The sequence below is a fragment of the Euprymna scolopes genome, chromosome 29 (genome assembly GCF_053919585.1).
Source record: "Euprymna scolopes isolate OS-2025 chromosome 29, ASM5391958v1, whole genome shotgun sequence".
In the NCBI taxonomy this organism is placed as follows: Eukaryota; Metazoa; Mollusca; class Cephalopoda; order Sepiida; family Sepiolidae; genus Euprymna; species Euprymna scolopes.
Genome location: NC_136510.1, coordinates 16,802,398 through 16,829,556, shown reverse-complemented (window position 1 = coordinate 16,829,556; position 27,159 = coordinate 16,802,398). Strand labels below are relative to the sequence as shown.

At 30.7% G+C, this 27,159-nt stretch overlaps 1 protein-coding gene across 2 annotated transcripts in view; it reads right to left on the bottom strand.

The window, feature by feature from the left end:
- Positions 1–220: 220 nt before the first annotated feature.
- LOC145252510 (UBX domain-containing protein 7-like) overlaps positions 221–27,159 on the bottom strand; it is a 45,474-nt gene continuing 18,535 nt past the window's right edge. Inside the window, exons 2-13 of one of the 2 annotated variants that reach the window (XM_080112014.1) lie at positions 26,199–26,355; positions 23,912–23,979; positions 22,296–22,325; positions 17,658–17,723; positions 14,400–14,515; positions 13,546–13,692; positions 12,480–12,570; positions 10,788–10,841; positions 9,067–9,137; positions 7,791–8,256; positions 1,008–1,087; positions 221–710 (exon numbers count right to left, since the gene is read on the bottom strand). In XM_080112014.1, coding sequence (XP_079968140.1) covers positions 552–710; positions 1,008–1,087; positions 7,791–8,256; positions 9,067–9,137; positions 10,788–10,841; positions 12,480–12,570; positions 13,546–13,692; positions 14,400–14,515; positions 17,658–17,723; positions 22,296–22,325; positions 23,912–23,979; positions 26,199–26,355 — 1,505 coding nt within the window. In that variant the 3' untranslated portion in view covers positions 221–551. The remainder of the gene's footprint in view (positions 711–1,007; positions 1,088–7,790; positions 8,257–9,066; positions 9,138–10,787; positions 10,842–12,479; positions 12,571–13,545; positions 13,693–14,399; positions 14,516–17,657; positions 17,724–22,295; positions 22,326–23,911; positions 23,980–26,198; positions 26,356–27,159) is intronic. The other variant, XM_080112015.1, reaches the window with a different exon arrangement.

Below are 27,159 nucleotides of genomic sequence, written 5' to 3'. Positions count from 1 at the left end.
GGTACAAGACTAACAACATACTGCAGTTAACAGGGAAAAGACAATTTCAGAAATAGCAAAGACTTGATTTTGACGCTGAGATAAAAAAATTCCCTCCAGCTAAGAATGCTGAATATCTATCTCTCAAAAAAAGAAAGAAAAAAAAAATTGTGCATGAATATTTCTGAAAATGAATGCACATTACATGATTTAGAAATTTTTAACGCATAAAAAAAAAAAGTAAGAAAAGAAAATTTATTGCCTCGTGACACAGGAGGGTGGGGATAATTTAAAAAAAAAAAAAAAAAAAAAAAAGCATTGATTTGTCAGATATGTAATGGAAAGAGGCTGCTTTTTTTAAGTTTGTTTGTAAACAGAATCTTCTTGAAGAATTTCGTTTTTATGATATGAAATTTTCGATAAATGGTAGATAATGATTTTTTTTTTTTTTTTTTTTTAAATGAACCAAAATTTCAGACTTTTGGGGGATGGGACATTCTTCCCCTTCCAGTCATAATATGGAACACTGGTTCCTTTCAACAGAGGAGGGGGATATGAAGCATAGTCTTGCATCACCTTTCTTGGACAAACACTGTCTCTTGTGGAAAAAGGCCAGCATCTTTTAATGTTAAATTCATGTCTAATTCTGAAAGTTTTCTGCGTGGATAATTTGTTATTAGTTCGTATTTGTCACGTGAATAGCCTTCATCTTGGACGTATTGCTCGAGAGCCTGAAATGAAGATTAAAAAGAAAGTCTTGCAAGTGAATGGGTAAGAAAGAAAAACAAAAAACAAAATTAAACGTTTATTTTATATAATAGCAACTGTCAACAACATTGGATGAGTACGTTATCTCTTTCTATGAGGGGGCTAACCTCTTGGGTTAATAACACAAACAAAAAGAAACACACTAAGTCTTCTCTGAATAAGTTGTTTCAACAAAGTCTCAGGAAATTTTTTTTTAATCATTTAATAAATTATAACATTCAGTTTTGAAAATTTTTCTAAATCTAACAAATTTTACTCACCAATAATTTTGAAGAACATGGAAGAGACAATTGTTGTTTATTACCCGAAGGAAATCTGATCATCAGATTTGTTAAAGGATCTGAAAAAAAAAAAAAAAAAAGTAAATTTTGGTAAGCAGATCATGGTGAAGAAATGTATTCAGAGAGCAGCTCAATTGATTTTGTTTTTAAAATAAAAATTTACATGTGTCCAGCTCGCTTAACCTATTAAGTCCCAGGGTATCTAATTTTTTTTTTTTTTTTTTTTTTTTACTATTTAATTGAAAGTTTTTAATGACTAAAAACGGTTCAGAATACACAAATTGAAAGGAAAAAGTTATTTTATTTAGAAAACAAAATACTGACTTATTAAATAGAACACTGGGTAGATGTGATATATTTTAGAAATCAAGTGGTTATGCATTCAAAATAAAATTTACACATACTAAGGAGTAAAGAAGTTCATACAGTTTACATTGCATGACTCTTTTATACAAGTTCATACATCATCTTGAACAAACAGAATTTTATCAACTTTTACAGAGGGTTCCAACAACTCTTGAAGAGAAGCTGATGAATATAAATGGATTTTATCCTTTCTTCATAGTAATTAGGCAGTAAGCAATTCTATTATATATTATCTTAGGAATTTTAAAAAGAAACTAACAGGCCACTCAGTGTTGCCTGGTGATAAGATATGCCAGGGCTCTACGGACAAATTTATCTTTAGTTGAGAACTAAATATTTGTTTACTAGCCAAACCCACATGATTTTTAGAATATGACATCTTCATTCTATGATAATTTTTCTGTTTTTTTTTTTAGTAAGTGTAATTCTAAACATACAACAAATATTATGTTGTTACTTGAAGGTATAAACATTCTAATTTCTTCAGATATTTTTTTTTAAACAACTTTGTTTAAAAAAAAAAGATATAAAAATATAAAAGAAATTTTTCACTCAGTAGTAAGAAATGCAATTGCCAAAAGATAAGCGTTTCATTATTTCTAGTCGCCACTTTGAAAAACCACTCGCAAATGCGACTGTTTCACTTGCAATGTAGAGTCCTGTATGCTTAAATATATTTTAATTCATGCAGATTACGTATTTATTATTATAGAGACAAGTCTCTATCGATTATTATACTGAGCCTAATATATAGTGTTAACGGGCATCTCTCCCCCCCCTCTCTCTGGCTTTCTTACTCTTTCTATTTTCTCTCTCCCTCTCTCCTTCTCTATTCTCTTATAGAGACACAGAGAGAGAAAATAGAAAGAGTAAGAAAGCCAGAGAGAGGGGGGGGAGAGATGCCCGTTAACATAGTAGTAAGATCATAACATATATATAAAAAAATGTAAAATTTTGGTGGTGCCATCAGCTAGAATCAAAACCAAAACATAACTCTCCACCCTCATTCCTTAGCCTCTGAGCCATGCCCATACATATATATAATAAATTCACCTGTCATCCTTTTTAAGAGAGGATCATCTGATCGTCAAAGACAAGATTCAAGCAAGCAAAGGAAGACAGCCAGATGGTTAACAGTTTTATAAGCATATATATATATATATATATTTATATATACATACATACATATACTAGCAGGGGCACCTGGCGTTGCCTGGTTGTAAAATACGTTTAAATGATATTTTAATTTATGCAGATATCTTGTTTATTTTTATAGTCAATTATTTCATATTGTATTGTACTCAATATATAGTCATGGTTCTAAAAAAAAAAAAAAAAAAAAAAAAAAAAAAAAAAAAGTGGCATCAGCTAGAATTGAAACCAAAAACCATAGTTTCATGATTGAAACTGTCTACAAGTTAAGCAAAAACTGAAGTTTGTTTGGACTGTGGAAAGAAATTAATTTTATTAAATACATGTTGGTTTCTATGACAACAATGTTTTTGATAGACAAGATGCAAAGATGCAAGCAAGGGTGGTCAGAAAGAATGGATTAAATAATTATGTATGAAATTATTTTCTGAAAAAAAAAAAAAAAGAAAGAAAAAAAAAGAGGTTTAATGCTAATATAAAAGGAAAACATTGCTTTAATGCTAAGAGATAAAAAAATTTGGTGCTTGTCCAATACATGTATTTCAAAGTAAAAAAATTGTTTATCATGTTGACATTAGTGAAGAAAAAAAAAAAAAAAAAAAGACTGACCCTAGGGGAGTAAACTGCAGTCTCTGATTAACAAAATAATTGTAACCTGCCATTTCAAAATAGGAAATAGTGGATGGCGGACCGCAAATATCTAGATTATTATTTATTTTTTTTTTTTTATTATATTAAATTTTGGAATTTTTACCAACTAGCAGTTCAGCCTGGCTTTGCTTGGGCCCTACATATGTTTATAACTTTATGTGAATATGTATAAAAAGTTTGATTCATGTTCACGTAACCTACATCTAAAATTTCAAGTGTTTAGACCCAAAATTGGCAAAGGAGTTTGGCAGAGTCTGCAATGGTCAACTCTTTCAACTTTGACTTCTTGGCAGCCAAATTTCTGCCCCAAAAAACTGATTAAAAAGCTTCCTGAACACCCTTCATATAAAATTTCAAGTGTTTAGACCCAAAATTGGCTGCAAAGGTCAAATCTTGAACTTTGATCCCTTGGCAGCCAAAAACCGATTAAAAAGCTTGCCCTATTTCTGAATACACTTTATGTAATATTTCAAATATTTAGACCAAAAGTTGGTTAAGTAATTTGGTAGAGACAGCAGAGGTCCAATTTTTTAAATTTTGACCTCTTAAGATTTGTTTTGGGCTCAAATCAAATTAAATGTTTGATCCATGTCCAAGTAACCTACATCTAAAATTTAAAATGTTCAGACACAAAATTAGCGGAGTGTGGTAGAGTTTTTAAAGGTCAAATCGATGAACTTTGACCTCTTGACAGCCAAATTTCTGGCTGAAAACAGATTAAAAAGATTTTCCCAAATCTCAATACCCCTTATGTCAAATCTCGAGTCTGTAGACTGAAAATTGACAGAGTAGTTTGGTAGAGAAATGTAGACGATTTCATTTTTATAGATATATAGATTATGACCTGCCATGCAAATACTTAATACTGCTTTTACCTAAACTGCATCTTAAAAAAAATCTCACACCAAAATTTCTTATGTTAATATTTTTGTTACTAAACTAGAAATTAATCTACGGGTAAATTAGATTCTTCATTTGAAGATTTAGTAAATGTGCATTCCAGGTGCGTAAATTATTAGACTTCAATAAAACCATAGAAAGCTTCATTTTTTATAATTCAATGTACAACACCAAAACATTATGTCAAGCACTGGCGGCCATTTTTTTTAAATTATTATTATTATTAGACTTAAAAATAAAATCGTAAAGTGTTTTTTTTTGTAAAAAACATTATTAGACCCAAAGAATTAAATAAAACCATAACAAACTGGATTATAATTATTAAATATAATTAAAAATACTATTAAAAATAGTTTTTAAGTCTAATAATTTATGCACCTGAAATGCACATTTACTGCAATTTTTTTTCCGTTTAATTTTACCAATATCTGCATGATATACATAGATTTTTATGGTTTTATTTAAATGTTTGGATCTAATGTGTGTAAAAAAAAAAAAAATTTAGAGGAAAAAAAAAAAAAAAGAAAAAAAAAAGAAAAAAAAAAAGAAAAAGAAAAAAAAAAGAAAAAAAAAAAAGAAAAAAAAAAGAGATGGGGGGGGGGGTATTTTTTATTTTATCTCCGTCAGACATGGCCAACACTCAGCATGTAACGTTTTACTGTTATTCATCGAGTCTAATAAAAAGTAATAAAAATGAAGCTTTTTTTTTTTTTTTTTAAATCTTTGGCTCTAATGTTTTTTATCAAAAAAAAAAATAAATAAATAAAAAAGCGTTTTATGGTTTCATATAGTTGAAATAATTTATGTATTTGAAGTGCACATTTACCAAAGATCCAGTAGAGAGAGTGCATATTTGTTCTCAAAGTAAGACTTAACGTGATAATTATTTTAATTTTTTGGCAAGATAAACAGAAATTGTTTTCGTTTTTACATTGATTTACCTTGTGTGATAAGCAGTAAAAAATAATTTACTACTCGTCTGGGCAAGGCTAAGAAGTCTTGCTAGTCAATAACAAAAAGAATCCCTCTGAAATACGTTTTTCAGAAAAAAAAAACAAAACAAAAAAACAACTTAGGTATTTTTTCTTTAAATATATCAAGAATTTACTAACAAATGAACTGTTTTTTCCTTTATATAGAGAATTTGTCGTTTGTCATAATTTTTTTTCAAACGTAATAAATACATTGTAGAACTTGAATCGCTTCAAAATATCAGAAATCTTAACTAATATTATAATTAGAAAATATTGCATTAATAATAAAAAGGTGCAACTACACTATAATAGTGAAATTTGAAAAACAAAAAATGGATAAAAAAAAAAACTAAAAAAAACAATGGTATCTACAGACATCTTATGTCAGTTGCAACTAAAAAGCAATATCTACTTAATTGGCATATCAACAGTACCGCATTATTAAAAAAAAAAAAAAAAAGTTTTCAATCTTTATCGTAAAAAACTCTCACCATATTTCTTTGGGAACATGTGAGATAACAAGGCGAGTAACTCAGTTACGATTGTTAACACAATTTATTAAAAAATTGGCAATAGTTACACATTTACTTCCCCTTGAAACTCTCTGGTGTTTTTGTAGCCAAAAATGTTTTTGCTAATTTTTGTGAAAAAAAAAAAAAAAGAAAAGTTTTCTTAATTGATTTTTTTTTTCTACCTTATTGTTTTTCATAATTTTTTTTGGATATGTTAATTCTGTGACATTACAATTGAATAGAGACCATTGGTTTGCTTTGAAATCCAATATAAAAAAAATTGGAAAATTTTGCTATTATAGTGATGTTGCACCATAATAAAAAATCAGCAAGTAAGGCACATGCCATAACTGAAAAGTTAAGACAAAACTAAGACCTTCAGTTTGAGGTTCTACGAACTGAGCTATTTGAATTTTGTTATAAAATCTAATCTATAAAAGGCTGTATGTCTGTCTGTCTGTCCATATTTTAAAACTATCTTCTCCGAAACTATAAGTGGTGTTAAAGGCCCTAAATGATTGGATTTTTTACGGGCCATTCTTTCATGAGTCTTTAGCTGGTTAAAATAGTTTTTAAGAGGTCAAAATTTAAAAAAAAAAAAAAAAAAGAAAAAAGAAAAAAAAGAAAAAAAGAAAAAGAAGAAAAAAAAGAAAAGAAAAAAAAAGTTATACATTTTGTACATTCATCTTAGTTTATCATTAATTTTTAATCAGGTCATATGCGTGTCACGTTGTTACAGTAACATCACCATCTTTGAAAGCTACAGTTTTGGTTTCGATTCTAGCTGATGGCACCAAATACTTTTCTTTTTTAATTTTGAAATCACAACTCAATAATATATACGAAATCTGGACAAATTAAAATATATTTAAGCATATTTTACGCCCGGGCAAAGCCCCCCCCCCACCACCACCACACACACACACTGCTAGTAAAGAATAAAACATCCAATTGTTATAACTTTGGCGTGACATCATAGATTTATATAATATTTAAACAGATGAATTCAAATACAAGTCATAATGAAAATTAATCCAATGAATGGGTAAACATCAATAGTGTTGGAAATTCTTTTAATAATCCCAAACAATTTATTTTGATTCAATTATTGGCATTAAAAACAATTTCATATAATTTTGGGCTCATAATTCTAGTTATTCTAAACTTAAAAATTTGTTAACGAATAAATAAATAATAAAAAGGTACAAACTGGATTCTTTTCATTTTTAACAGCATTTCTTTGGTCCCCCTTCCCCCTTTAATATATACTTCAAGAAAGTCTCGAAGAGTTAAGCATCCTTCTAGACTGAGGCAATTTGTACTTTTTGTTCCAATCCAAAATGCTTCTTTTTTTTTTTTTTAAGGGGTGAGTGAGTGGATTTATTCTACTGTTAGATGGAAGATTTTCTACACAAGGATAATGATTAAACCTTTTGTATTTGAAAGGGAAATAACTCTTCCCCATCATTATTTTGTTTGGAAAGCAGAATTATGTCCCTTGCATTCAGTTAGTCAAAATTTGGGATAACATTTAATGTGCATGTCATACAACAATTACTATTAATTACATTCTCATTATAAATTAATTCAGTTGTTCAGAATGCCTTCTCAAAAACAAATTTTTTTTTTAAATCTATATAATGACATTGGTTCCCCCCCTGATATTTTTGATTTGCCTATGTAAAAAAAATTAAAAAAAATGTCAAAATTCCTTCTAGAAAGACATTGAGTACTTATGGGAGCAACTACGTGAAGGTTGCCAACATCCTAAGCGAAAATTATTTAGATTCTAAAAATAGAAAAATACACAGAATGGAAATGTCATATTCCAAAATTCATGTAAATTGTCCAAGTAGTATTTTTTATTTTTTTTTTTTTTTAAATAATTTTGACCAATTTTTAATAGTAAATTGTATCCATTACAAGGATGATTATGATCTGCAGTTCTGAGTTGTCTCCCTTTATTTACAACATGGTGGATAAAAAAACTTGCTTACTCATAAAATTCTATTTAGTTAAAAAATAAAAAAAATACTATTGGATCAATTTACATGGTTTTAGGAGTATGACATTTTTTTATTTCGTAATGGATATGTACACTATAATAATTTTTCTGTAATTTTTTTTTTTTAATTGGGTTGAATTCTGCACAAGCATAAAAAAAAACAAAAAACAAATGCTGAAATAATAGAAATAAAAATTCTTACCATCTTTGGAACTAACATGCTTTTGCCATTCTGGTTGATTGGCTTCTTTCACAGGTGCTGTTAACGTAGATTTGCTACTTGAACAGTGCGATTCCGACACATCTGACGACGAAGGAGCATCAGAAAAACTAACCGTTTTGCCTTTAGACATTTTCTCTTCAGCGACACCGGATTGTGAACACAAAGTCTTTGATTTAGAGTCGGACGATACTTTGCTAATTTTGTAAAGCAGACTGGAGCAGAGGGAAGGGGGAGGCCTTTTTTCAGAAGGTTTAGTCCGTTTGCAAGGTGATGGAACACTGTCATCCTCAGAACCTGTGAACGTTTCCAAATCTACATCGTCGTCATCCTCATCTTCGGCGCCAGAGTCGCAAGAATCTGAAGAACTTTTCTTTTCCTCTTCTAACGAAGCCTTTATTGCTGCCTGAAGTTGAGCATCTTCACTTGCATCAACGATACTTGATTCCTGGCAAAGAGGGGAGATGCAGAAATTCAATTTTTAAGTTTACAATAAACGTTTTTTAAATTGAACTTTATTTCCATTATTAAAATGTCATGAGTAAAAAAATGATTTCCAGAATACAAAATCAGCTTCGAAATCTAGCGAGGAATGTCACTTTCTCTTCCATACACAGAAGAAATATTGACAACCTTTTTCTACTTTGTTATTTTCATAGTAGGTATTCGAGTGAGCTCCATTTTACAAGTACTACTGTAAAACTTTCACAACAAAAACTCGTCTATCTACAACCACTATAAGTAATTTTTCTTTCTTCCTGCATATCTAAAATTAAACACAACTCAACAGAACACAATACTAAGGGTTTGCTTTCCAGACAACTAAAGCAGTGGAGAAGAAAATGAAGGATTTCCAGCTTATAAGCATGTGAACTGTTTCACAAATTGGGTATTTGATTTTTAGTGTGAAAAAAAAAAAAAAAAAAAAAAAAATGTGTTTTTTTTATGAGTGGCCATTTGTTTGCATATAAGAACAACTACTTTAAAAAAAACAAGCAGTTGAATTTTTTAAAGCTGAGAGAAAACATTGGAGTCAAGATTTGTCAGTGTTCATAGCTGTGTTGAAGAGTTTTGCTAAATCGATTCACGGGAGTTACAGAGCGCCATATATAGTTGCAATGTGCGTAATCTGATGAGAGCAAGAGAGTGCATATGTAAGTGAGCATGTATACATGAGCAAGAGCGTATGTGAATGACTTAATGAGTGTGTATGTCGTGTGTGTATGTGTGTAAACAATGGGAAAAGATGACAACTGACCTGTTTTAACAATTTGTGGGGTGGACTTATACTTCCATCAAGTGACGGATGCAACGACAAAAATTCGGCTGCTGAAATAGATAAAAATCTTGCAATCTTGTAGCAGACAAAACTTGCATCTTTGGTAAAATAAAACAAATAATAAAATCTTTTCATAAAAAAAATAAAAAAAAAATTAAATAAAAAATAAAGATTTTAAAAAATTTCTCTAACTGATCCAATGCCCAACATATATGGTGATCTTTGCGGATGAAATAATCGCTAGTAAAAATAATTAATTGATGCTAAAATTTTTTGTTTTTTTTATTTTTAACCTATTCTTGTTCGTAATTCTCTGTATATTAAAAAAAGATAAAAGATAAAAAAAAAACCTGTATGATGTACATACTCATGACAAAATAAAAATATCAATATTTCAAAAATCATATAAATTGATCAAGAAGTTTTATTTTTAAATAAGAAAATCAAAGAAAACAGAAACAGCTGTATTGTCTGTCATTTTGAAAATGCTAAAAAAAAAAAAAAAGATAAATCTCACAAGTTTCGATTGAGTTTATGTTGTAATGTCTATGAATTCCTATTAATTGTTTACAAATTATTTTCCTAATGAAAATAAAGCTACCTGATCAATTTACGTAACCTTTGAAATATATTTTTTGTTTTGTCACAGGTACATACATCAAACATATTTTTCTTTATTTTTGTTTTCTAATATGGGGAGAACTCCAGACAAAAACCAGATTGAGATTTTAATGAATATTCTACTTGATGCGATAAATATCTAAATATATAACTAGAAATTTTGGCATAATGGTTAGTGTGCGATAATGAGCCAGAAGACCAGGGTTCAATCTTTGGTTGATTTAATACCAAAGACTTCAAAAATGTACTGAATACCTCCTTGCTAAAAATTCAGCATAAAATGAGGATCAAGGGTAAGTGGAGTAATACAGGGAAAGGAGCGACACCCTCTTTTACATCTCGGGTCTAGTAAATAACGAAAAGAGAGTCTATGTAGTTACTTACTTAATACATCATTTCAAGCAAATTAAAAATTCATTGCGTAGAAAGTGCACCGTTTCAGACAAAACAGAAATCCATATCTGTCTTTCCACATTTCATACCTATATCGATTCCTCCTGCTTACATAATGATTGACATAAACATTCTTCGCATTTTCCTTGTTTCCAACCCAGGATATTTTCTGATTGAAATTTCACAAAAATTAATGGCCATGCAGTGTCCGCAACTGCTGTAATCGCCGGATTTTTAAATTCTAGCCTAAATTGTTTGTTTAATGATTTTAAAATTTGATTCCACTGTATCTTGTAAGCTTGGCTGGGTCTTACAAAATAGCAAATTTTCTTTAGTTATTTCATGAAGAAATTATTGTAGGCTATTCACTAAAAATATTTTCCAATACTTTTTCCCAATGATATTGCAGAGGAGTGCAAAAGTCCCAATGATATTGCAGAGGAGTGCAAAAGTCCCAATGATATTGCAGAGGAGTGCAAAAGTCCCAATGATATTGCAGAGGAGTGCAAAAAGTCCCAATGATATTGTAGAGGAGTGCAAAAATTATACCTGAATCCTAATGCACCTTTGCACAAATTCCAAAGTCTATGCTGGTATCTGTTGTGCCAAAACCAGAATTTTATGGACAATATTCTTGCATAAAAAAGATTCAATTTTATTGAAGTATAAAAATTTTGTTTTTTTACCATGTTCACAGAATTTTGCATGGTCCAAATTGCTCCATTCAGCCAATTTTTCTCCTGGAAAAAAAAAAAAAGAAATATTTTTAGAAAAAGAAACAGCTGGAAAAAAAGATTTAATTTAAGGATTCTGATAAAACAGAAATTTTTTTTAAATTGTCAGGAATTAGAAGTTAGAGAGGGGATAGGATTGATGATTCTTGTCCAGAATTCTCCCTATATTAAAAGCAAAAATAAAAACAAATCTGTGCTTGTTAAGATAGTAGACAGATCGATTTTTTAAATATGTGGTTTTAAGCAAAAACACTTTTACTTAATTGTTCTGTCGAAAATAGTAATATATCCAAAAATTATGAAAATTCATTGAGTAGAACAACTGCTATTATACTTTCAGTAAAAAAAAAAAAAGAAGAAAAAAAAAAAGAAGAAAGTCTATCACTATATCGGCTAAAACAATTACATTATCGAAAATGGAGATAAATATGCCCTCAGTATTTGAAATCTTCAAAGTGTTCATATCTAGGAAAAATGCAATTTCCCCCAATTTTACATAAAAATTACTTTTAACTATAAATAATTTTCTATTCAATGAATTTTCATAATTTGTTAATACATTATTTTCAACATGACAAGTAAGTACTGTTGTTTTTGCTTAAAACAACATATTTAAAAAAATCAAATGTATCTTTACAAGCACCGAAAAATCTGTATGACTAAATGAATATCGTATTCCAAAAATCACATGAATTGATCAAGTAGTTTTATTTTTATAAAGAAAATCATTAAGTGATTAATGGGAATTCGTAGGGAATAAACATACACATCGCAATTTGAATTATGTTGAGTTATCTCCCTTCATATTTTTTATTTAAGCTTTTCAAAATGGTGGACAAGATAGCTGTTCTCCTGTTATGCCTTAACTTTGATTTTCTTATTCAAAAATAAAACTATTTGATCAATTTACATAATTTTTGGAATATGATATTTTTTTGTTTTTTTTTAATATAGAGGGATTCTGGACAAGAACAAAAAAACTGTCAGAGTTGGAAGTGTTAGGAGTATTTCCAAAGAATTTGAAGACAATCATTCATGGACAAAAAACAGTTCTCCTTGCTCGGACCAATGTGACTCTTTCTCTCCAGACTTCTCTGCTTTCCATCAGCTGCCTCAGATCTTCAGCATCACAGTTGCCATCATGTGCAATTTTCTGAATGTACATGGATCTAGGTCATCCTATGTTATATGCCCATGCCATGGAGTCCATAGCAATACATTTCTCACCAACTCTTGCTTACTCCTCTGGCAATGACCGGCAAATCGTAGACATTGCTCCCTGATGGTAGTAGATATGGCAGGTAGATTGCCATAGAGTTGCTGCTTCATGGGATGATTTTGTCAATATAACATTGTCTGCAGCATAGGGGGTGTACATGCTGTCTAGTTTTCTTTCTAATCTTTTGGTGAGTGTCCAGGTTGTAACACTGCAAACAAGGACAGACTCCACCACTGCTCTGAAGAACTGCTTTTTCAGTTTGTCAGTTATCGAAAGAGTCAATGTGACTCAAAAACAAATTCTTAATCGAATTATTTTTGTACATTATTTTTTCCAAACACAAAGCCAGCTTTTAAACACATTTATTTTTTTATTTTATAATTGAGCAAAGACTATGAATTTGTAATTTTCTTTTCTTTTCTTACCCGTTTGTGGATCCAAAACCGCAACATAAGGCCAATTTTTCACTTTGTAAAACTGCATATATTTACGGCCCTCCTCACTGTCATGGTATACCTGGTGCACAAGTAACACGTCAGGGGGTTGAAAAAAAAATATATAAATTTGATAATTGAATTAGATTACAATGTTCAATTGCATATCAACAATTTTTGAATAATTTAATAATACAAAACGATAACCATTTCGTAATTTTTTTCAATAAACATTGATAATTTGGATTTTCAAACTACTATTTTCAATCTTGATTTTTATTTTCATATTTTAGCCGATGTAAGCTTTGACGTGGACAGGAATCATGTGACTAGAATCTATGAATGTATGTTCATAAAAAAAAAAGAAAAAAAGGAAAAAGAGAGAGAGAGAGTAAAAAAGGTTAAAGACAGCTAAAGAGAGGAAAACTTTTGACTGAAAACTGAACTCTGAATGACTTATGGACATTCCAAAAGTAATATCTCCAATTTTTTTATTCTTCCTGAATGTATCGGAGGGGATTGCAAATTGCATTGTTATGATGACAACTTATAAATTTATAGCCTGAAAGTTTATCTCTCTGTTGCAACTATTGATGGTGTGATACTAAGAAAGCAATCACTGCCATAGATTATGTGTCAGAAGCAGAGATGCATCATCAAATTCATTGTGAAAATAACATTCAAGATGAAAACTGTAGTTCAAAGAATTCAAATACTCCAAATCCTCATCTAAAAAATCCAGAAACGGAAAAATTACTTTACCATATAAAAATAAAGCCAAATGACAAAAAAGAAAAAAAAATAATAAAAAAAAAATAATGCTTTTTTTTTTTTTTTTTTTACAAGAAAAAGTGAAATTCTTTTTTATTTACAAAACAAAAAAAATAAAAATGCAGGTCTTTCATCATTCATAATTTTTTTTATTGTGATATAAAAATATTGTCCATTTCTTTTTAAATGGTGAATTGAATGATTTCTTTCAAAAAGTATACCTTTTTTTTTAGATAACTGCTAGCTATATTTAAAAGAAATGTGTGTATGTCATTCTGTGACTCACCTGCCATAAAATGAAATGCTCTTGCACTATGCTGCGGACTGCTCCATTGCTCCAAACATCACGGTTCAACGTTTGACAAGAAAACTCTTGGACATTTTGGATATTGACCATCAACCATTTGTTTAGACTTGTGCCTTCATCACGAGCCTAAAAAGGTGAAAAGATGTTGAATTGCTAATGGAAACAACTTTTGCAATTTGGTTAATAAAAGAGAAAGAGTAGACAGCAAGATTTTAATTCGGTCATATTTCAACGACAGCTAAGCGTGGTAGGGCTACGAGACTTGATGGGATTGGGCATTGCTATACTACACACAGGAATTGAAGATAAAGAAATCTACTTCTAATTGCTTTGGTTTCAGTAATTCAAGATGTGATAAACGGCCGGTCCTGACATGAAATATTGGTTCTTGTTCGGAATTATCCCAATATTTAAAAAAAAATCTATACGATGTACATACTTGTGACAAAACAAAAATATCAGATTCCAAAAATCATGTAAATTGATCAAGTATCTTTATTTTTAAATTAAAAAAAAAAAAAAAAAAAAAAAAATTTTATGAGTAACCGTCTTGCCTGCCATTTTGAAAACAATCTCAAGAAACAAAGGGAAATAACTCAACAATAATTCATATTCACTAAATTTATGTTGCAATGTTTATAAATTCCAATTAATTGTTTAAAAATGATTTTCTTTATAGAAGTAAAACTTGATCAATTCACATAATTTTTGGAATATGATATTTTCGTTTCGTTACAGGTACATACATTATACAGATCTTTTTTTTTTTTTTTTTTTTTTTTTTTAAATAAGGAGAATTCTGAACAAGAACTAAAATTTAAAGTTGAACTTACACTTGCAAATGTTCCCTTAAAAGTGAGGTCAATAGGTGGTCGAAAAAGGTCTTCCAATGTTTGATGCTTGGATGTCACACTGGCAGTGCCTTGCAGCAGCAACTGTTCTTGTTGACCTGGAGAAGAAAAAATAAATAAATAAATAAATAAAAATCATTCAAGCCATTCCCATAAATGAAACACTCGCAGGCAACATGAATTGGAACAAATACATGAAAGACATCACCAAGGTTGCTGTAAAGAAAGTGGGCTCTTTTACCATGCTAGAAAATTACTTACACCAGAGAGCATCCTATATCTCTACAAAGCTTCCATTCGCCCATGCATGGAGTATTATTGCCATATCTGGGCTAGTGCACCAACCACTAATCTCTCCCAGGTCCTAAAAATAGTCTAAAATCTGAATGGTCCCTCATTATCAACCAAGTTCCAAACCCCATACCTTCGTCATAGTATTGCATCCCCTTCTAGCAGCAAAATCACACCCCTTCACTGCAGAAAAGACTTCTACTCTAATTATTTCTTCCCCCGGACTGGTAGACTTTGAAACTCCCTCCCTGCTTCCCTGACTGTACGAACATGCAGAAGTTTAAATGTAATATGAACAGACATCTTGCTCATTTCCTCACATAGTTCCCTATGCTTTGTTTGGAGTGAGCAAGAGTAAAAAACAAACAAAAAAATTAAAACTAAATAAAAAAAAAAGTTTGAAATCTGATTAAATCATTTCCACTAGTTTTTATCTAGTCAGCAAAAAAAATAAATAAAAAAAAATAATTAAAAAAAGTAAATAAAAGGACCGAGAGTTATCTCTCTTGGATAGATACTACAGGGTGTCCAAAAAGTCACTGAAGTGTTGAAAATTTTTGTCATTTTACAATTAATGATTTTTTTTTTTTTTCTCTATTTTAGATATTTTACAGATAATACTTTTAAAATTAATTATGGATCAAACAATGTACGCAAGTTATTTTACCAAAATCAGGGGTAAATTATTTTGACTCAAAAAGTTTATCAACAACATTTTCACATAAGAGATAGTCCAAGAAAATTTGAAACATTGTGTGCCGATTTGAAAACTAAGGAGGTGTAATTGATCTTCCAGAAGCTGGCAGACCTTGAAATGTCATCACAAATAAAAGTAGAGAAAGAGTGCAAAAGAGTGTGGAACAGTATCCTGTACATGTATAGTTTTTAATAAAAGAGGAGACTTCTAGAGAATTAATTTGTAATCTTGCTCTAGCAAAGTGTGTGTGCATGTGTGTGTGGAGAGAGAGAGAGAGAGAGAGAGAGAGAGAGAGAGAGAGAATTCAAATGAAGACTGGCTTCTTTTTGGCTAGATTTTCAAAGTAGTCATACATGTCAACTTGCTCTCAGCATGAGCATGCCTTTTTAAAACCCTAACAACTTCATCTGTACAGTTATTGCTTTGATGGAGTCGAAGTTCTCTCTCAAACTATGTCAAAGAACCACACAATGTTGTTATAAGTTATTCTTTGCATGAAATGCAATTGCTGTTAAAATTCCACACATTTGTGTATGCCTGTAGAACATGTTTTCTTATTGTAATTGGAACAATTGGGTGCTTGTTCAGAACCCCCTCCCCTATATATATAAAAAAAAAAAAACATTTGTATGATGTACGTACCCATAATCCTACACCAAAAATCATGCAAATTGATAAAGTAGTTTTTTTAAATAAGAAATTCAAATTTTATGTCTTGAAAACAGTCTGAAGAAGAAACAAGGGCGATAACTCCAAATTAGAAATTAATTCTTAAATGGGAAGGGGTAGCAACAAAAACTCAAATTCGCTTAAAAAAATGATTTTCTTTATAAATATATGCTGTTTTTGGTGTATGATATTTTTTTCCGTCACAAGTACATACATCATAAACATTTTAATTTTGTTTTTTTAATGAGGGAATTCTGAACAAGGACCAACAACTGCACTTAGTTTCATTTCAAAGTTGCATCCTTGTAAATTATATGTCCTTATCATTTTTAATATTTGTTCCAGACAACCTGTTAATAAATTAAACATAGACGTTAACAAACTATCCCCCACAATCCTTTTCTTCCGACACAGACAAAAATTGCTGTGTATGTAACAAATAACTGTGACACGTGGAAACTAAAATGATTGTTATCATACGACCCTTGTGGGTTCCAAATTTAAATTTATACCCAATTACGTATTGTATTAAGAAAAAAATGTAATATGCCGGCCGTAGAGTGTTACAACCTAAATGGCAAGGTAATCCTAGATTCTTTGATCAGTACCGTCGTGAAATAACCAAGAGCACAATTCGACAAGACAAAAAAATCATCACCAGACAGAACAAGATTATATATCAAAGAATGAGAGTTCATATAGAAACGTTGTTTTAATTTGAATAAAATAAAATACACATCACGTGCGCTTGAAAGCCAAATATGTAATATTAGGAAAATAAACAAATATTTTACTTGTTTGAAATTTATCACAAATATATTTCAGAGGTATACTCCATCTTCAGTGTGTTCTTTCTTTCTTTTTTCTTTTCTTCTTTCTTGCCATGTTATAAATTTGAAGAAAGAAGTCTGTTTGCAAAGAGCCGCACGTTGTTTCTAGCGGTTGTATTTTTAATGTATATGTGTATTTATATATCCATCATTTTATTGTGCAATAACAAAACAAAAAACAGAGTGCAATTTCCCAATGGGTCAAAACAAAGTTAATCTCTTTTTCTCTTAAACAAGACATAGAATGCAGTGCCTCGACGGGTTAAAACAAAAAGGTATAATCCGAATGACATGAATCATTCACAGAAATAAAATATTCAAGAGAAGTCATCGTCCAATTCTGAGCTTCTCAAAATTTTAACAATTGTTGATATCCGCAGTAACACATCTATTCTTCACTTTGCAGTAAACATAGTTCTTTGAGGTGTCTGCCCTTTCCTGCTGTGTTGATAAATATATATAGGCATGTTGGCTCTTTATCCCGTGCAGTTATCTCCAAATTGAGTTAATTAGTGCGCCTAGTGAATTTAACAATTTCCTCAACATGAATTCTGTCATATGCGTCTGATCTTGGACATCGGCTTTACGATTTAGTTTAAAATTTTGCTTTTTTTATGTGCTGTATACAACATTCAAATTTTCAAAAACAGGAACCCCACCCACCCTCAACCAAGGCAAACGCTCAATGTAAGAAACACCCACCTCCCCACCCTAATTTATACTTGAACTCATCAAAACGTTTTAACTACTCACGTGCCTCAGCCTGGAAATCTCGAAAGCCATCAAATACTGATCGTGCAGGACGTCGGCCCCGGAATCCTGAAAAGAAAAGTTTTTTTTTTTGTTTGTTTTTACAGAAAAAAATAAATAAAAGAATCAAACAATGAGTCTAAATTGTTATATTAAAATCTTATGAGATTTAAAATTCTTATAAAATTTTAAAATATTTTCACTACTTCTGTACAAAAAGTAAAAAGAATCAAATGAAATTCAGTTTCTATTTTTTTTTTACTCCCATAGATTTTGTGTTTTCATTTTTATTGCATAAACAAAAGAAATTCATTTTGTAAAATGATTAAATTTTATATTAAAAAAGTTTATTAAAAAATTAATTCATAAGTAACATTGTTTGGGTGGAGATAAGTTTTTTTTGTGTTGTTTTTATAAATAAGAAAATGCAAAATTTCTTTTTAAAAATGAGGTTAAAAATGTCATTTTCTTTTCTGCTATATAATGAAGAGTAAATAATAAATTAATGTAAATAGAAAAAAAGTTGTAGTGAATTTACATTTTATGTATTTTTAAACTAAAAAAAAAAAAAAAAAAAATAGGAAGGATTTACATCTGAAATGCATTATGGGCCATTTTTTAAAGATTTTTCTTTTACAACTTATCTGTGATTCAGTCAAAAAATAATTCAAAGTTAAATTCATCCAAGAAAAGCACATAAACGTTAACCTGTTTCATGATTTTATAAAATTAAATAATTCAAAACAAAACTGATTGGGCAAAAAAAAATTCTTAACTATCCCCCCTCCATATTTTTATAGTGTTGATCTGAACTGGAAAAAAAAAGAAAAAAGTGCTTCTTTGGATTAATCTACAAGGGGCGTTCCAAAAGTAAAGTCTCCTATTTTTTTTATTCCAACCAAATGGATCAAAGGGGACTGCACACAGCATTCTTAAAATAGCTGAACGTATGCATTCGTGACCTGAAAATTCCATATTTCTGTTGCAGATATTGACAGTGTGAGTCTCTAAAAAAACAAATTGTCATGAATGTACGTCAGAAGCAGAAACGTGTGAAAAGAGAAAAGATCAATTCTAAGCACCATAGAACATCTTTTATCTACAGAAATCAGCAATATTTCCCTATATTACCCTCAACTCCCAAGTTTTGCAAGTTTTTTGGGGTACTAGGTGCCAAAAATCGGCTTTTTTCAAAAATTCCTTTTGAATCTTACTCCAAGCACTAATTGACACTAAAAATGAGACTGCACTCATAAGTTTGAAGATAGACCCTATTTTCAATTCCATACAGCCTAATTCTAATTTTATCTTTAATTTCTACTTGATAATATTTTGCATGTGTTAATACTTTGAATTGATAAGTAAATATATCAAACAGTTTTTCTGTAATTTTGTTCCATCATATTTTAATTGTACATTAATAAAAACACTAATAATATAATAATACACATTTATATTCACAAATAAAATTCAATTTTATATAATTAAATAAACAAAAGCTTAAATCACAAAACAATCCTGGTTTGGCTGAAAAGAAAAGAAAATTTCATACAAAAACTCCCTTTTACTTTTTTTTTTTTTTTTTTTTTTTATACATCGCAGTGATCTAAGTGGATAAAAAATAATAAACATACATTTATATATGCACTAGCAGGGGGGCCTGATGTTGCCCGAGATTGAATGATGATCAACGAATGTTTCATACATTGACGAATGTTCCATTTTTATTGTCATTAAAATCAGTGAAATCGCCTATTTTTCAATCAAATTGACTGTTTGCTCTAGTTGGGGACACATCGTGGTGCACTGGGAGGAAGCTTACATGCCTCACCACACTGACTTACTCGACAATACATTGTAGTCTACATTGCACTGTAGAGAACCTACTGCTGATTTCATAAAGTTATTTTTACATATAATGACTTGAATTAAAGTTTAAAATGCAAAAGTCAAGTATCATACTTTAATTGTGCTCTAAACAGAAACATTCATTTTGAATGCGTCACTGTCATATCAAAGAATCTACTGAAAAAGTCAAGTATCATGGTGCAATTGCGATTTCGGTTACTCATAAAATTTGATTTTTCTTATTTAAAAGTAAAATTACTTGCTCAATTTTATTTTATTTTGTATATTTTCGTTTTGTTACGGATATATACATCATAAAGATTTTTCTTTATTTTTCTTTTTTAATATTGGAACGAACATCCAAAAACATACATCTATTTAAACACTTTAGCAGATCTAAGTGCATGTAGTCTTCCCCACAAAGTATCTGCATTCAAAAACTGTAAAAAGATATAACAGTGATCGTTTGTTTGTTTTTTGGCGGGTTAGGGGCAACAGTGACCAACATAATCGGCATTTTCAGATGCTCTAGTCATAAAGGTTAAACAAATTATGATATATTCATATTTAAAAGCAATCAAAAAATTTTCTCTCATTAAAACTATTTTCATATTTGTATTATGAAGAAAAAAAAAAAATCTATGGGGTTTGTTCAGAATTCTCCCTATATTTAAAAACAAAAATAAAGAAAAGTCTATTATATATGTAATCATAACGAAACAAAAATGTTATATTCCAAAAGTCTCGTAAATTGATCAAGAAGTTTTATTCAAAGAAAAAAAAAAAAAAAAAAAAAAAAAAAATCAAATTTTTTCAGTAACTTAGCAGCTGATTTAATTTGTAATGCTGATGAATTCTCATTAATCGCCTCTTTATAAAAATAAAAATACTTAATTTACATGATTTTTGGAATATGATATTTTCGTTTCGTCTCATCATACAGATTTTATTACTATTAATTTTATTAATCTAGAGGGAATTCTGGACAAGAACCAATCTATGAATGATTGGATGTGATGAAATCCACAAAATATGCATAAACAAAATTGCAATTAAATCATAACAGAGGATCAGCTAAATAAAAAAAAAAAATTAAATTATTTTTCACGTCTTCACAAAAATAAAACTCATTTAAATAGAATTAGTCACATTCGTCCCAGATTAGAAGTGTTGACTGCACAGGCCGCAGCATAGTTGGGGTAGCAGTTGAGCGAGTAATAAGGTTAATTTAGAAGTATGGGGTAATGTTTAGACACAATGGCCTAGGAAGAAAATGGCTGCTGAGTTCTTAGAATGCATCCAACAAGTTTTGTAAATGATGTTTATGAAAATGATTTTATGCGGACTGAAAAAATAATAAAATTCTCACTTGTCATGAATCTGTCCGATAATTTTGAAATGATTCAATTGACAAGCATCAATTAATATCGAATTCATGAAGGTGTGAAATTTTAATTTACCATGCGTATTGAACAGTTAATTTGCAGGGAATTGATGGCTGGAGACAGAAATGTTTAAAGAATGGATTCTGTCGTTTAATATGAAAAACTTATTTTTGAGGGAAGGAAACTTTTCTTCCAAACAATTATCTTTATAATTTATATGTGGAGTAAGGATTTTTTTTAGTTTTTACATAAAACTTGAACACGGCGGTCATTTTCTTTCTAGGCCATTGTATCTATACATTACCAAAATATATATATATATATATATATATATATTTACCCATCTCACACCTAGTTTTGTGAAACACACCCATAGCTGGTACTGGATAATTTTTCAGACCAGCCAGTGTTCACTTTTACTATCAATCTGAAAACCTAGAGACAATCCAGAATCACCAGTATCATTGTCAGAATGAGGTATAGATTCTCCCAAGCATTACCTTTGGGAATGGAGGTTGGATTACAGCAGATTGCCTGAGGCACCCCAGTTCTTTTACAGAATTCCCCCATATATCAAAACACAAAAATAAAGAAAAATTTGTATGATGTATGTACCCATAACAAAATGAAAAATATCATTTTCCAAAAACAACGTAAATTGATCAAGTAGTTTTATTATTAAGAAGACAATAATTTTTAAGTGATTAATGGGAATTTGTAGGCATTACAACATAAATCTAGTATAAATTATTGAGTTCATCTTTTTTTTTTTTAAAGCTCTTTTTCAAAATAGTAGGCGAGACAGTCACTCCTCTGATACTAATAAAATTTGATTCTTTTATTTAAAAATAAAAACTACTTGATCAATATATGTGAATTTTTAATGGAATATAATATTTTTGTTTCATCAGGAGTATTCGTATCATGCAGTTTTTTGTATTATTTTTAATATTAATATTGGGGGGGGGGGTTGTGAACAAAAACTAGTACCCCCTACTGGGGAAAGTTGACAGGTCCATTTACAGCTCTTTTTCTACCCGACCAGTGCCCCTTCAGAGGAACTGGTTTTCCCCACCTTTTGATCTGAAGAGACATCTGGCTACAATAGGAAGCAATTTGATCTCTGATAAATGCATCTAATCTGGGATGAAGTTCAACAAGATGGCTTAGAAGTGTGACCAGACATGACAGAAAATGTATTTAAAAAAAAAAAAAAAAAAAAAAAAAAAAAAAAAAAACAATAAATCAGAACAAGCAAAAGAGGCGGAAGCTGACAATAATAATAATAATAACAATAATAAAAATAAAAAACTAACAAGTAACAAAAAAAAAAAAACAACTAAAATGGATTCACAGAACTGATCACGCACACACATACATATATATATACGTATGTATAAATACAAACCTATAGTATCAGCAGTGATCATCTTTTGGACTACAAACAGAAAAAGATTAATAAGTTCAACAATTTAATTTAAAAAAATAAAATAAAAAATCGTCCCCCACAAACTATTTTTATCAACAAAATCTACTTGCAAATTTTCTTCTATTTATTTAACATTCTAAATCTTGTATCTACCTTGGTGGACATCATCCATCTCTATATTCCATCCCAATCTTTTTATGTCCCCACTTAGCTCCCACTTCCATTTAGAGATTGACATGCTTGTTTTTGGTTGAACTAGAGGATTGAAAGGGCCTCACTAACATGTCATATTAGCATATTGTTTGGTTCTTTTATTTTTCATTTTTTGGGGGGGATTTATATCTTTTTATTGTCAAATTTACGAATCAAAAAATCAAGCACAAGGCCAATCAAAAATTGGGAGGAAGGGGAGCTCTATGTTCATCCTTGTCACTGTACCATTGATTTGTTTACACTGATCCTAGTTAGAGTTCTCATTCACCATAATATCACAAACACATCAGGAGTCGTCCTACTTAAGATTCCCAAATCAAATCATCTTTTTTTTTTGTTTTAATATATATATATATATATATATATATATATATATGTAAAAATAGCATTTTAAAAAAAATTCTATATTTCATTAGCGTGGAGTAGGGGGAAAAAGTCCAAAAATAATAAACAAAAAATGTTAGTAAAACCCTCCCAACCCTCTCTAGATAGTAAACCACCCACTGTTTTCCAGCTTGACGAGGACCGATAACAAGCAGGTCGATTGAATGTTGATCTTTTCCACCATCAGTCTCATACACGTATTCATTTGTAAATAAAAAAAACTTTATTGAAACAATTATGAATCTTTTAAACAGGTTTAAAGCCATGTGGTATTTTGATGAAAGAATATAGCTAAGACTAATTCAAAGTTTTTGGTGTCCAAAAGAATTTAACAATAACATCAGGAGTTTTTAAAAAGAAATTCGAAACAAACAATTCAGTTTTAAACAGTTATCATCATCTTTGAGATTATTTTCTTTAAAACACTTTCGTATGTGAGAGTCAAATCGAGCATGGGATCTTTTCAAAAGAAAACTTGGATGAGATGGAAAGATTTCATTTACAAACGAAATGATTGGGAAAAAAATGTCTGAAATCTCTCCTCGTATTAAAAAACAAAAAATATAGCAAAATCTTTATGATGACATGACAAAACGAAAATAGTATATTCTCAAAAATTATGTAAATCGATCAGGTAGTTTTATTTTTATAAAAAAAATCCTCATGGGAATTTGTAAGCATTACAACATAAATCTCACAAGCTCTAATTATTAAATTATCTCCCTTTGTTGATTTTAGCTAGTTTTCAAAATAGCAAGCTCGAAAGTAGTAGCTTTTCTATTACTCATAAAATTTGATTTTCATATTTCAAAATAAAACTACTTGATCAATGTAGATGATATTTGAACTATATTTTTGGTTCATCTTGGGTATGTGCACCATAAAGATTTTTCTTCATTTTTTGTTTTTTTTTAATATAGGGGAAATTCTGCCCCCACCCCCCTTCCCCCAATAAATAAATAAAAAAGAAAGTGAAAAGAAATATTATAATTACTAACCAAAGACTGGAGCATCTTCAACAAGGATTTCCCTTTTCTGTGGAATAGGAGCACGGACTTCTTCACCACTGAAATGAGGAGGAAAATGATTAAAAGTAAGAAAAACATATTCTAGATAGAAAAAAAAGAATTGAAAAGTGATAACAAAAGTTGTTTGATAGGAGAAAAAAAATTATATGAATCAACTCCTCTAACCTCTCCTGACCAAGTTGCAGAGTGAGAAAGCCTGAGGTCCGACCGACAGACTCCTAAGAGTTAAAACATTCCAACTCTGAATTTTAAAGTCTGTTGATTCTTTGGAGATTTAAAAAAATCTCACAAGAATCTTAGTATTCTTCGAAGTCGGACTGCGACCAAAACCTTCGTCTCCAGCTCTGCAATTCTGGTAATGGCAGTGACAATACAGCAGTGTCGGAGCTACCCAGCTAATATGTTGGTTTTGTTTTACAGTATATCAACCCTTTTCAGGTTATTTAATGCTGAATTTTGGAAAAAGGTTTTATGCTTCATGTTATTTATATTTTCAAATATTTATTCATGGTGTTTGGTTTGGTTGTTTTGTTGAAGAATATTGTTGTCTTTGAAGAACATGAGTTTTGCAAAGAGAAAAGGGGAAAAAAAAAAAAAAATCAATAACATCAATGTTTAGTGCATTTTTGGTCAGGAAGCCAGTATCTTCAGACAGCCTAATCTGGTAGCATCAGATGCCCTAATAGGTATTACCATTCTAAAATAGACCTGGGAGCAATGTTAACTAAGGGGCAACTCCATATTCCCCAAAGCCCTCAAATGGAGCCTCATCACTGGATATCTTTAAATATCATATCCAGCTAATAGGATTCTAATAAAAATCCAAGAGGAGTCAACATCAGTGGCAGTGGCTAACGACACAGATTGATAACCTGTGTTTGTCAAGTTCAAATCCAGTCTGTTCTGCGGAAACATTCCACTTAAGGATGTTGACAACCTTCATGTTCCTTCCCATAAATACCCAATGTCTTTCCAGAAATGCACAGACAACATGAACTGGAACAAATACATGGACGACACTGCCAAGAATGTGGGCTCCTTCTATTGTGCTAGAAAATTACTCACATACAAGAGTATCCTGTGTCTCTACAAAAACACCATTCATGCATGCATGGAGTATTGTTGCCACATCTAGGGTTGGTGCATCTACCACTAGTCTCTCTCTTTCTATCTCTTAGACAACGTCAAAAAGAGAATCTCCATTCTAATAGGTCCCATACTATCGGGCAAGCTTTAACCTCTGTCGCATCACCTCAATCTCATATCACTGTGCCCGTTTTACAAGTACTTTAATTGAATGTGCTCTGATGAACTCATAGCACTTACGCCTCCGCTATGTACATACTCCTGACTTACTCGATAAACAGCAAAATCCCATTCCTTCACTGTTGAGGTCTCTAGATGCCAGAAAGCCTTCTACTCTAATAGTTTCTTCCTCAAACTGCTAGGCTTTGGAATTTTCTTCCTATTTCCCTGACTGACAAAGTTTAAATGTAATGTGAAAAGACATCTCACTGCTTAACTCCTCACAGTTCCCTGTCAGTCATGATGCCAAATAGTTGATCCTTATGTCCAGGTGACAATATACCTCTTGTTTGGAATTAAAAAAAAAAAAAAAATTCCAACTAGAAAAATATTAGGGAAACAATGTGTCCCATATTTGTCCATATAATCAATAACAGGAATCAGAACCAAGAAACTTGAATAAAAAAGCATTTCTGGCGAGCTTGGGATAGGATTGAAACCGCTATCTTCAAACAACTTGTTCCAGGTGAGAATTGTCTGAAGATAGCGATTTCAATCCTACCCAAAGCCGGCCAGAGGCTTACTTGGCCAAAATGTGATGAGACGACAACAACTATGGATGGTGGTGATTAAGGCTGAAGGCAGCTATATTGTATAGATATCAGCTCTACTACATAATCAAGTTACCTGATTTGAATTTTTCAATAAATTTTTTTAAATAAAGCTGTAGAGTTAGGGCGACAGTTTTATCATTCTGTCATGTAATGCACAACAAAAGAGACCATAAAACTTGAAATTAATTTGAAAATCCTATCTAAAAAAAAATAGCACAGTCCAGAAACTTTACAAGTACCAAAATATTTTGTAAAAAAAAAAAAAAAAAAAAAAAAAAAGTAAATCAATAAATAAAAAATAGTTGACAAATTTTGGGGTTGGGGGGGGGGGCACACTGCTCAAAAGTGTCCGCAGCTGTTTTGTACAGAAGGAGAAATGTAGGCGTGTATGTATTTACTCTTTGACAGCTGAATTTGTAGTCGTAGCCATTGGCTGTTTGCTGGAAAGCCTGGTCTCTGGCGGGTTGCCACCCCCGTCCATGTGCATTTCAACAGCCAGTTGCAAGTCGCCATTGCAGGCCTCGATCATCTGTTCACCAACATCTGCAGTCACACCTGAAAGGACACAAATGGAAAATTCTTACACACACATGGGATGTGACACAGGTATAACAAATGTAACAATAAAGTCGAGTTACAATACAGTACCACAATATTCACAATAAAAAAAAAAAAAAAAACTGATTGCCATGCATTGTAGTGAAAACATTTTCAAAATATATTCAAAAGAAACATCTATGATGCTGACTAAAAAATAAAAAAAATCGTACATGAATAGTTTACTGATTAAATTTTAGAATGTTTTTTTTTTAGAGGAGGGGGGGGGGCATCCATATTTTCAGTTATTTTTTAAAGTTTAGTTTTTAAATTGTTCAGGTCAGCATTATATATATATATATATATATACACACGCACACACATTTATATTAATAAAATGACAAACCAAACAAATACCAAGATCAAACCAGACAACCACACAAACAAAACCAATTCACCTTTCACAAATATCCGTGGGTTTAGAAATAATTTAGATGATGTAGAGTCTTACCTCTAAGTAAACTTCCAGAATATTTTAGCATTAAGTGAAACAAACCTACACTCCTCAATCCCTTCCAACTACTTTAACATGACAGGATACCCTCCTCTCTGCTGTAAGAAATCGGATAGATATATGCACGGACTTCGAAGCACCCTCCCCTTAAATAGAGAGCAACATCTGGAATCTGATGACCAGGCCTTTGTGTTTTCAACTAGCCTTTCATCACTGTTAGTTATATTTTCTCTACCATTCTCCCTCAACTGTACTGAAATCGATCATGTCTTTGATAGTATAGATGCAGCACTCTCCTTAGATAGTAA